Raw genomic sequence first — 11,413 nt, forward strand, 5'->3', positions numbered from 1 at the left:
GCCACCTTCCGTTACTCTCCTAAGTTTTGTCTGCCTTGCTGCTTTTCTCTAGGTCGGAGGAGCTCGCTAGATCTTGGGCAGATAGTGATTTTTTCCCCATTCTTTTAATAAGACTGATGATCTTACAATCTTAGAAATGGATATTCTGGTAAAGCAGAATATTGACTATTTAAATACCTTTGGGCCAGGCACGGTCGCTCATGTCTGTAATCCTAGCACTTTGGGAGGCTGAGGCGGGCGGATCACCTGAGGTCGGGAGTTCGAGACCAGCCTGGCCGACATGGCGAAACCCTGTCTGTACTAAAAATACAAAAATTAGCCAAGCGTGATGGCAGGCACCTGTAGTGCCAGCTACTCAGTGGCTGAGGCGGGAGAATCACTTGAACCCGGGAGGCGAAGGTTGGAGTGAGCCTAGATTGCGCCACTGCACAAAAAAAAACACAAAAAACAAAAAACAAAACCTGAGGACGTTAAAGAGGATGGCGGCTTATGGAAAGCTGGAAAACTTTCTGTGACGGTCTTCCCTTCACACTGATCTGCCTTAAAGGTGACACTGATGCCAGCCAGACATCTCTTGGATCCTTCTTTTCCTAGTGACCCCATCAGAGGTCACCATGGCCCTACATATGTCTGCTTTCCTGAGACATGGGCAGGCATTAAGAGTGAGAAGCCAAAGCCAGTTTCATCCCTCAAGCCCTGGCTCCTCCCTGTGTGGTGGCCTCACAGGGGCCTTCACAGTAGGAGGATATGGGGTTCCTGTGTGGCATTTTGTTATTGAGAAAAATCTAGTCATTCCCCCAAAATAACTTTACCTTTTCTCCAAGAAGCCTTTTCTTGACCCTAATGAACTAGGATGTTTTTGGTTGTGCAGGACATAACTTGTGTTCAGCACTCAGTGGGGCTCAAGAATTCAGGGCAACATGGGAGACCCCAAACACGTGACGTTTCCTGGGCTAAAACTCTGCGGTATTCACCAGTGATCATTATTTCAGGAGAATGAGATCCTGACTGAACAGGAGGAGCTCCTGGCCATGGAGCAGTTTCTGCGCCGGCAGATTGCCTCAGAAAAAGAAGAGATAGAACGCCTCAGAGCTGAGATTGCCGAAATTCAGAGGTAAAGGAAAGCCAAGGTTTTGAAGCTTCTGAGAATGTTTCTTTAAATATAACCATAATTGTTTTAGCTCTCAGACTTTCCTACAAAAGAATAAGGCATGTGAAGTTAATCATCTTTAAGTTTCTTATTTATTAGGTCTTAAGAATGGTGTTATATTGAGTAGAGTCATGAAAACGTCGTAAATATAAAAGGAGGTCACAGACAAGCACGCCCAGTAGCATCTTCCTTTGTCTCTCACCTTTGCAGTCGCCAGCAGCACGGCCGAAGTGAGACTGAGGAGTACTCCTCCGAGAGCGAGAGCGAGAGTGAGGATGAGGAGGAGCTGCAGATCATTCTGGAAGACTTACAGAGACAGAACGAAGAGCTGGAAGTGAGTTTTGGGGGAAATAGGCAAAACACGTACTAACTTTTCGAAAGTTGTAGAGACCACATATTTCCCCTCAGAATTGTCCTCCTTTTTCTCGGTCACCAGCTGGAAGGCTGAGTAGAGAGGAATTTAGGGGGACATCTCACCGAGAGTCTGTAGGACATTAGTCTGTAGCTAAGTGCTGGCCAAGCAGATGGCACCTGTGTGTCTTCCTCAGGCTGTGAAGTGGCGTTCCGTGACTTTAGTATGACACGTAGAACCTTCTCCAACCGATGTAAAGGCAGGCCTCACCTGACTCTGCCAACCTGAGCAGCTTTGAATGACCTAGTCTCTGTTCCCAGAGAAGGTGAACAGGAAAATCGGCGCTAGTGATGGAAGGAACAGTCTCCCGAGTCTCCCTGTGGGTGAAGCCAGACAGTTTCTCTTGTCCTTAGCCCGAGAAGCAGCAGGTGAGAGGGAATCGGTGCTAAGAAACCAGGAGAGGCTGCACAGTGAAGAGAAGGCGGCAGAGAGAAAGGTCTAGATCACAATTTCCCTTCTTACCCCAAATAAAATATTGTGTCCAGATATTTTGCCTAAGGATTGAGAGAAGACATCCTTTTCATAGAAAGGAATCTAAGGATAGAGGGACAGCTCTGTGTCCCTCATTTGGGTTGGCTCAGTGGCTGGTGCGAACCAGAACTACCCCCTGCATAGAAAAGCAGAATTCCACACACAGCCACCGACTCTGAGTAGGAAAACAGAATCCAGAAGTATTGTACTTGGAGTGTAGGCGGAATTGCTGTAATGGAGAGAAGAACATAGTGGTCTAAACAAGATGGTGTCTCTTGTGTGGCAGGTGGTCCAGCCCATCATCCTCCACACCAGTTTTTTCCACGCGGGGTCCAGTGTGGCTGCTCTGTCTTGCCACTCCTAGCAGGACTAAGTTAGCAGGGAAGGGAGAAGGCATGCCCAGTGGCCAAGGACAGGGTGCACGCGTGGCACTCGGTGCTTGTGCTTATGTCTACGCCCCTTTTGCAGAGCCTAGTCCATGCCACACCCAAGCAAGGGAAGCTGGCACCCGCCACAGAGTGGAGGCCATGGCGGGCAGGGCCGCTGCTATTCCGCGGTACCTAAACTCTGCCGAGTATGTCCAGATGATTTAGAATTGATAGTAATTTTCTATAGTTTGATTGAGTAGGACATTTCAGAATTAAGTAATGCCATTCACAAAAGACAAAGGATATTCACCTTTGAAACAAATCTAGTTTTTTATCTGATCTCTAACTCCCCTAATTGCTGCTAAAATTACTTTTATTTTCTCCTTAAGGGCTGTTCAGAAGCCAGTTCGAAGTTATGAGTTGTCTATTTTAAACACTAGGACACTGAATTATTAAAATGACGGGTTTCGGTTGGCACATGGATGTGTCTCTCTCCAGTAACCAGGAGCGGGGTTTCCAGCCTCACATTCTGAGGAGTCACGTGGCCCTCACTGTGCACTGTGCATTCTCCCTGTGTGTGTCTTGTTTCACAACCCATTGACTTAAAACCAGGTTCCTCTGTAGGATGCCCTTGCTAACTGCGCTCTGCTCCTGAGAAATCGTCCTCTGACTTCCTAAGTGGTAACTGTCCTTTCTGTCATTCCCCAAGATAAAGAACAATCATTTGAATCAAGCGATTCATGAGGAGCGCGAGGCGATCATCGAGCTGCGAGTGCAGCTGCGGCTGCTCCAGATGCAGCGGGCCAAGGCCGAGCAGCAGGCGCAGGAGGACCAGGAGCCTGAGTGGCGCGGGGGTGCCGTCCAGCCGCCCAGAGACGGCGTCCTCGAGCCGAAAGCAGCTAAAGAGCAGCCAAAGGCAGGCAAGGAGCCGGCGAAGCCATCGCCCAGCAGGGACAGGAAGGAGACGTCCATCTGAGCAGCCTGCGCGGCCGTCTGGAGTCCGCGAGACTGAAAGGACCCGTGCATCTTACTGTAACCCGGGGGCCAGGCCGGCTCTCCCGCTGTACATTCTGTAAAGGTGTCTTCTCTTCTCAGACTCTTCCTCTGTCACACGTCTGACTCCTTCGCGTCAGGCTCAGGTTCCATGGGAGGACGAAGCAGTGGACACATTGTGGGCTTTAGGGACAGATGAGTTTTCCAGATAGTGTCAGCTTATTTGAAGATTCATTTTCTTTGTTAACTTAAAATAACTATTTTAACCCTTGAGTGGCTTCTTTTTAAACCAAAAATCGTCTTTCTTTGCTTTTTTATCACAGCAGAATCAGGATCTCTTTCTCATTCAAAGGGGGAACCACACCAGGTCAGCGCTGCGCCTGCTGTGGCCGCCGCGAGCCACGCCCTCCGGGATCTCTGGTACCGTCACTCTTGCTTGTGCCTTCCACACCTTCTCGGTGCAGATCCCTATGGGGGAGCTGCCTCACGTTCTCTGACTGGTCAGAGCAGCGCCTGGTGGGTGTTCCCTGGCCCACCCTCCTAACTGTCTCCTGCAGTTGTAAACCGCAGTCCATAAGCCCGAGTCACCAGGATGGCCTATCTGGCTACAGACGGGCTGCCTGTGGAGCCCGCCCACCCGCCCTGGGCAGCGCAGGCCTGCGGGGAGGAGGCCGCCCGTTCCCGCGGGTTCCTCACTGCGGGGACCAGCAAAGGCCTTCTCACTGGGTTGGTCAAAGGTAGTCACCTTGGCCTGGTGCATCCACAGAGGATGTTGCTCAAACCAGAAATCTTTTAAACAACTGACCTTCCTTAAAAACTGAATGACTGACTCTGATTGCTTGCTTGGGCTAGAATGTACACGTCTCCTTGCCTGAATAAGCCATATATATGCTCTTAAACAAAAGTTTGAAATTATCCATATCGTCTCAGTGAACCTACTGGTGGACTGACTCCCAATTGACAAGATTGAGCAATAGAAAAAAATTCCTTTCCTTTGAATGGTAACTGTGATTCGCCCCACCCTATTTTCTTGTTTCTGGTCCATCCGATGAGACATGAGACGGATGCTCTGATGCTCTGAGGCGGATGCTCTGATGCTCTGAGGCTTCTGGGAGGCCGGGCCCTGGAGGCACGTGCTGCAGGTGCACTCTGTCAGAGTGAATAGCACCGTGAGACAGGCCAGGCTCGTGGTTCGGAAGACAAACCCCACACACACTCAAGGGGACGAAAAAAAACCCCACACGAGGGCTCTCTCCTCCTCCTCCTAGGTAGTATTTATTTTCAGCACCTGTTTGATGCAGTTTTTAATCCTCTACCTATTGCACTGTTGTGACTCGTTGGCCATTATTTGATTTTTGTACGGAAAAAAGCTTTGTTATAGAAATCAGCATACTATTTTTTTAAATCTGGAGAGAAGATATTCTGGTGACTGAAAGTATGGTCGGGTGTCAGATATAAATGTGCAAATGCCTTCTTGCTGTCCTGTCGGTCTCAGTACATTCACTTTGTAGCTGCTGGCAATATCGAAGGTTCCTTTTTTGTTTGTTTGTGTAAACTCTAATTTCTATCAAGGTGTCATGGATTTTTAAAATTAGTATTTCATTACAAATGTCTCAGCATTGGTTAACTAATTTTTGCCAGGACCATTATTGATCAAGCAAATAAATTCAACAGCCATTTGGGAAAAAGAAAAGCTTCTAGTGTTTTTGTATACATTCTTTCTGTGAGGAGATTGAGTACTCTGCGGCTGGTGAGGAGGTGGCTGAGGCACTTCTTCAAGGCCAAGGGGGAACACAGTGTTTTGTTTTCAGCTCACCTCTTTGAGCTGTACCCCTCACCTCTGCAGACACGGGGAGAACCCCGGACCCCTGGCATGCATGCTGGCTGCGGCGTGCCTCCCTTCCACGAGCCCACGCTGCTGCAGAGGGAGCCTGTGTGTGTTTGCAAAACCCAGCGGACTGGGTTGGGTCTGCGGACTGGGCAGCTCCTGGCTCCGGTGGGAACTGCATACAAGTCCGCTGGCCTGGCTTGGCCCCAGGCATTGCCATTTACAGATATTTGCATTTCACACGGTAAATGAGGACTCAGCACAGCCAACCATAATTAGCATGTCTGGGATAGACTGGTCTAGAATAAAAATGAAGTTTCCATTGCTTTTTTTTGCTTTAAAAATTCCACAATTAAAGTATCTGTCATTGAAAGCTTAGACAAACAAACAGCTGACTTCTCTGTCTTCTGTTTTGTGTAGTTAAATCTATAATGTTACATTTATATAGCTAAATTCTCCTTGATGGAAAGTCTCAGACGCCCGGATGAGGTACATTTAGCATTGGGAATCTGGAGGTACTGAGGTGTGAGGCCTGAGGTCACCTCCCGAGATGGGCTCTAGTGCAGCGTGGTCTTTTTTTTTTCACTGCAGCTGTTTCTGTGAAGAGCACACTGCTCGTTATGTGTTAGGATATCTTAAGAACAAACACACCTTCTGTGTCCAGCCAGGCGGAGAAAGATGCAGCCTTGGCATTCTGGAGCTCTCCACGGAGACAACGCGCCCAATTCCATGTCTGCAGCCTCAGCCCTGGCCCATGATTCTCACAAGGGATAGAAGGAAAAGCCAGAGTCAGTTAGCAGGCAAAGCCTTCAGTGTAAGATCCTACAGCTTTTAGGGAAGGTGGGCAGTGCCCCTGGAATGTTCTAGACTACAGCCCAGGCGACCCAGGAGATGTGATAGCAAGCCTGGACAGAGGAGGGGGCAGAAAGGCCCTTAAATGCCACATATAGGGGCTTTTTTGCGGAGCAGGGAGAGGGCCAAATTCAAGTTCTTTACCCCCAAATATACCATGTTAGCATAGCCACTGCTTTAAAAAAAATGCTGCTACTAGTGTATGATTCTAATGCAGTTTACAGAACTGAAATCCTGGGGGCCAAAAGTATACAATAGCAGACAATCTGCAGCTCACACATGAGGCTGTATCAAGGGGCCAGGTCCTCCTCCAGTTTCTGCTCTGATGCTTTCAGAGGCCTTCGGAGACCACCCCACACCCTCCACAGCTACTCCCCAGCCCTGCCCCCATTACCCACTTCACATATTACCTATGCATTTATCCATTTATTTGAACATCCTTCCCAGTGAAATCTGTTCACACTTATATCTGCAGTGTGTAAATATCTGGGTTATAATGTGAGAAGCAGCAGCAAAGGCTTATTTGTAATAGTGTAGACAGGAAGCAGCCCATGTATTCTCAAATCCCACACTGAAGTTCAAAGGAACTTATTTTGACTTACTGAGCGTCCCCCCTGGCTAACTAAATAAAAGCAAAACTCACAGAAGCACCAGGGGACTCAGACAGGCCAAGGTTTTCAAACCAGGCTTACAGGAACATCGAACATTTATACACGCAGCACTTTACAAAACCACCTTTCACAGAGGACTTCATTTGCCTGCAAAACAACCTTGTGAGAAACAGGGCAGGTTTTACTAATTCCCATTTTACTGATGAAGAAATCGAGGCTCAGAGATGCTTGATTGTGTCTCAGGAGCTTCAAGACAACCCCCCCACCGCCCACCCGCTGTCTTCGGGCGGTGGGGGGGGGGGTGTCCAAGCTGTGCCAGACACTCGGCACCCACCTGCCCTTAGGGCTGTAGGCAGGAGCAGGAGGAGCACCCAAGAGGCACCTGCTGCTGCCAAGAACAAGACCCAACCCCGGGGACACAGGCAGATTCCAGAGAAACTAATAAACTAGTTAAAAGACAAGTATTTTAATCTAGTTTCCCCACTTTAAACTAAATCATTAATACAGGTCACAAATTGCATTTATTGGTAGACATCTAGAAAACAATCAAAAGTGTATATATCTCTCTCTCTAGATCTTATTAATAAATTTTATTTGGACAAGAGAACTTGTGCCACAACAGTTTAAACAGCATGATTAAAGACTGCAGCACTCCCAAGAGTGGTCACAGGTATGTACAGTATGTGAAGAAGTTGCACCTCTGAGCTGATCATGATCAAGTTAAAAACACCAGACATACATTATACGTCTAATAAATTTCCTTCAGGTCATGACCAGCATGAAAAAATCAGACACAGACACTCAGCAACCATTCTGTAAATGTGTACAGCAATATGCTGCGCTTAAGAGTTAAAGTCAATCCTACTTTTGTGTTAGCATCAAGCCCTCAGGGGAAGTAAAAAACCCTCCTTTCCCATTTACACACATCAGAAATGATTCACACACAGGGCTGGGCTGGACAGCTGGTCACACAGCCCAGCAAGTCCTTGTGCCTGGGAGAGAAGAGTCAGGGCTGATACTGAAGGTCTCTTTCACATCTGGGCAAACGTGTGCCTTCAGGCTGTAAGAATTTCATTTGTCGGCTGTTAAATAAAACCAGGAGAAAGCAATGCAGGTCTCTGGGAATCTCATCCCTTCCATAAGGAAAACGCTCTGCCAATTCAAGTTTCATTCAGTCAGGAAGACGGAAGGATTTAAGGCTTCGGTGACAATTATAATCCTCTGAGAAATTATTTCCCCTTAAAGTCAAGATAAGATAATAGTGTTTACTGTACTTTCTCTTGACTCTTAAAATCCCTGGTATTGGGTATAGGCAACTTGCACCTGCAATGAAGCCTGCAGGAGAGGGAAGTCGCTCCTCCCCCGAAAGCTATCCCAGGTCACATACGTGCGGAACGCCCACTGAACCTCGGCTCCCACGGAAGCAGGAGAGACACCGAGATTCAAGCCTTCTAGTAGGTTGAGGACGCTGTGCTCATGGCATCTTCAGAGATTTTGGTACTGGCAGGGTGGATGCTTGCAAAATACTTGACATCGCTGTCCCGGTCCATCTGAAGAGCCATGATGGTCTGCTCCACAGCCTCCTGGTGGCAGCTGGCAGAGGCCAAGAAATAGTCTGGAAATGACACGTGCACAGGACAGATGAAACCAGTCCAACGGAACATTTCAGAGTTCCGTCAAGTACGAGTATAAACAGTTAAACTGGGTATTTCTACAAGTACAAACAGAAGCCACACCGAAACATAAACAGTAATCCAACCTGATTTGTTATAGGAAGAAAAAGTGCCAGAATAAAAAGAGTTATGAGATTTATCTTGTTTTTATAAGACTAAATCTCATGATATTCAATGACAGCTAAGGAATATTAAATTATTAAATAAATAAATAAATAAATGAAAACATCACACTTCTTAGCTATTAAGTAGCAGTAAAAGAAAAACGCTTCCAAACACCAACTACAAAAAAAAAAGGAGGAAAAAAAGCAGCAATATTCATTTATCCTTATTCTTTGACGTCTACTACAAATTTCTTTCTGTGCTTCATTCATCCATGCAACTATATTGATGAGGTGTTTGGGTGGCAGGCGGGGTGGGGGTCGATTAAATAAAATAAACCACTTTAATCTTGAAGAGATTATAATTTCCAACAAAACAAATACTACGGGGCATCTGTCTCTTGCTTAATGAAGAGAAGGAGGGAGAGCAAACACAGGTACCAGCCTCCATACTGAAGATTGCAAGATTGCAAGTGGCATGCTGCCAGCCAATGGTTTGCACATAAAGAGAATGAATACCCAATTTTAAAAACTAAGTTTTAGGTCAGGCATGGTGGGTCATGCCTGTAATCCCAGCACTTTGGGAGGCTGAGGCAGGCAGATCACATGAGGTCAGGAGTTTGAGATCAGCCTGGCCAACATGGCCAACATGGTGAAACCCCGTCTCTACTAAAAAGATAAAAAGTTAGCTGGGTGTGGTGGCAGGCACCTGTAATCCCAGCTATTGGGGAGGCTGAGGCAGAAGAGTTGCTTGAACATGGGAGGCAGAGGGTGCAGTGAGCTGAGATCGCACCACTGCACTCAAGTCTGGGTGACAGAATGAGACTCAGTCTCAAAAAATCAAGCAAACAAAAAAGCTAAGTTTTAAATGATAAAAATAATCCATGCCTACGATAAACTCCAAATTGAACAGTAGAGGGCTAAAAAACCCCTTTCATCTTCCATGCCCTCTTGGGAGAACCACCAGAACAACTAAAATATTTCCTTCCACCAGATTATTTTCTCTGAGCAGACAATACTTCTGCTTTGGTATCTGTTGATCAGCGCAGTCGACAGACCTCCCTCTCTACTCACACGCTTCTAGTAGAGTCACTACCTACCTTTTTCTAGCAGAGTTTGCCTTAAGGTCTTTGCAAGCAGCACTCGCACGTTAGGAACCCTGTCGTTTGCTAAGGTCAGCAGATGTGGCATCAGATGCACAGCAAACTGGTCCATGGGAAGGCAGTCATCCTCAATGACAGTCTGGGGAAAAGAAACAGCTGCTCTAGGCTTCTCTGTCAATGCAGCCAAAAACTCGACTGCTGGCCAACAAAAGCTCTGAGTGACCACAGGCACAAATTTTACTTACTGCTTTTTAACCAAAATTCCAGGTACTTGGGAACTCAAATAAAAAATTACATAATTAACTGCCCACGTGGACAGACAGGTTTTAAACTGCTCTACGGAGACCTAGAGTGTTCATTCACACTTTCATTTTCACACCTGTGCTCTGGGTCCCAGGCATGAGCACCCTCTAGTGGGAACCGTGGTATGGCATATGTGTGCACAGTATGTGTGTGGTGTGGTACATGTATGTATGCCTGTATAATATGCAGTGAGGAACACGCATTGTATGTGCACTGTCAAATGTACACATGCACACATCTGAATGTGTGTAGAGCAGAACACGCACATTCCAGGCATGTGGTGTGTGGTGTGGAACATGCATGTACAGCAGGCACGTGGGGTGTGCGTGGTGCGTGCCAGTGTAAGAAGGGGCTTGGCTGGCTGGGAGGGAGGGGCCAGCAGATGCCCAACAATGGGGACAGGTGATCCTAGAAACAGCCAGGCTACCGTAAGGTTCTGTTTCTTAAGAATAAGGAAGAGGATGAGAGAGAGGTAGGAAGTCAAAGAAGACATTCTTCTAGGAGAAAAACTCACAAACAGGTAAGCCCAGGGCCTCGCTTACCTGGCAGACAAAGACAAAGGCTTGCCGACCAGACCACTTGGGACATCTGCCAAAGTTCTCCACAAGTTCATTGATGAGGTCCACGCCGAACGTTGGCGGTGTTGCCGCGTGCAGCTTCTTCACCATCTCGCTGACCTGGGAGGGTGAGTGTGAAGTGAGGAACAGCTTCCAATCTAGGATCTTAGAGTTTACTGATCTAAAATTTTAAAAGTTCAATACATACCAACTTGTAGGAAATCCAACGAACAGAAGAAACCTTGTCTGCACACAGATTCAGAGCAATGGGACGTAAATAGTCATAAACATCTCTGGGACTATATAACTCTAGAAGTAAAATCAGCTGTCTACAAAAAGGAATTACAAAAAGATAATGTTTAAAAATCGGCGAGACAAATGAAACCAGGTTCTCATTTAAATAATCTGCAATACTGGATTACGGAGCACCTGTCTCAAACACATGCAAAGAGGAGCGACTAAGCGGACCTCTCCTGTACAGTCACCTCCAGTCTCTGTGCATCTGGAAACGCACTCACATGCTATTCAAGTTCTGTAGAGTGTAAGGAAACAAAAGCCGTAGAGCTCTGCATCCATGGGAACGGAGAGAGCAAAGCACTTCCTAGTATGTTCAACTGGAACATGGCCCACACTGATCCATGGTTACAGTTTGGAACGTGCTGAGAAGCTTCCATCTACAATCAAGTTTCTCAGTAAGAAGTTCCCGCAGAGGCAGGGAGTCTGCTGTGTACCTGTCGAGGCTCTGAGGAGCCTTCCTGGAAGGGACTCGCTAGGGATAACAGAGGGAGGGTGTCCTCCAGCGACCTTCCCATCACATCTGAGGGGCCCTGAGACTTTCATGACATCCACCAAGCTAACCTGAAGGCTTCAATGATGCCCTTGAAGAAATACCTTGGATGTGAGACTTTTGCCTTTGAGATTTTATGTTCAAGATGATTTACATTTCTAATAAGCAGGAAGTCAACTGTAACATGAATGTAGATTATGCAGT

The 11,413-nt window shown here is 47.0% G+C and overlaps 2 protein-coding genes across 2 annotated transcripts in view; one reads left to right on the forward strand and one right to left on the reverse strand.

Annotated features, from left to right (window-relative positions):
• RALBP1 (ralA binding protein 1) overlaps positions 1–5,602 on the forward strand; it is a 74,741-nt gene extending 69,139 nt beyond the window's left edge. The window contains exons 9-11 of the mRNA XM_011983916.1: positions 993–1,114; positions 1,361–1,484; positions 3,111–5,602. Of these exons, the coding sequence (XP_011839306.1) occupies positions 993–1,114; positions 1,361–1,484; positions 3,111–3,377 (513 nt within the window). The 3' untranslated portion in view covers positions 3,378–5,602. The remainder of the gene's footprint in view (positions 1–992; positions 1,115–1,360; positions 1,485–3,110) is intronic.
• Positions 5,603–7,132: 1,530 nt separating this feature from the next.
• Positions 7,133–11,413, reverse strand: part of PPP4R1 (protein phosphatase 4, regulatory subunit 1) — a 53,444-nt gene continuing 49,163 nt past the window's right edge. The window contains exon 17 of the mRNA XM_011983928.1: positions 7,133–8,300. Coding sequence (XP_011839318.1) covers positions 8,137–8,300 — 164 coding nt within the window. The 3' untranslated portion in view covers positions 7,133–8,136. The remainder of the gene's footprint in view (positions 8,301–11,413) is intronic.

This window comes from Mandrillus leucophaeus, unplaced genomic scaffold (genome assembly GCF_000951045.1).
Source record: "Mandrillus leucophaeus isolate KB7577 unplaced genomic scaffold, Mleu.le_1.0 Scaffold257, whole genome shotgun sequence".
NCBI classification, from domain to species: domain Eukaryota; kingdom Metazoa; phylum Chordata; class Mammalia; order Primates; family Cercopithecidae; genus Mandrillus; species Mandrillus leucophaeus.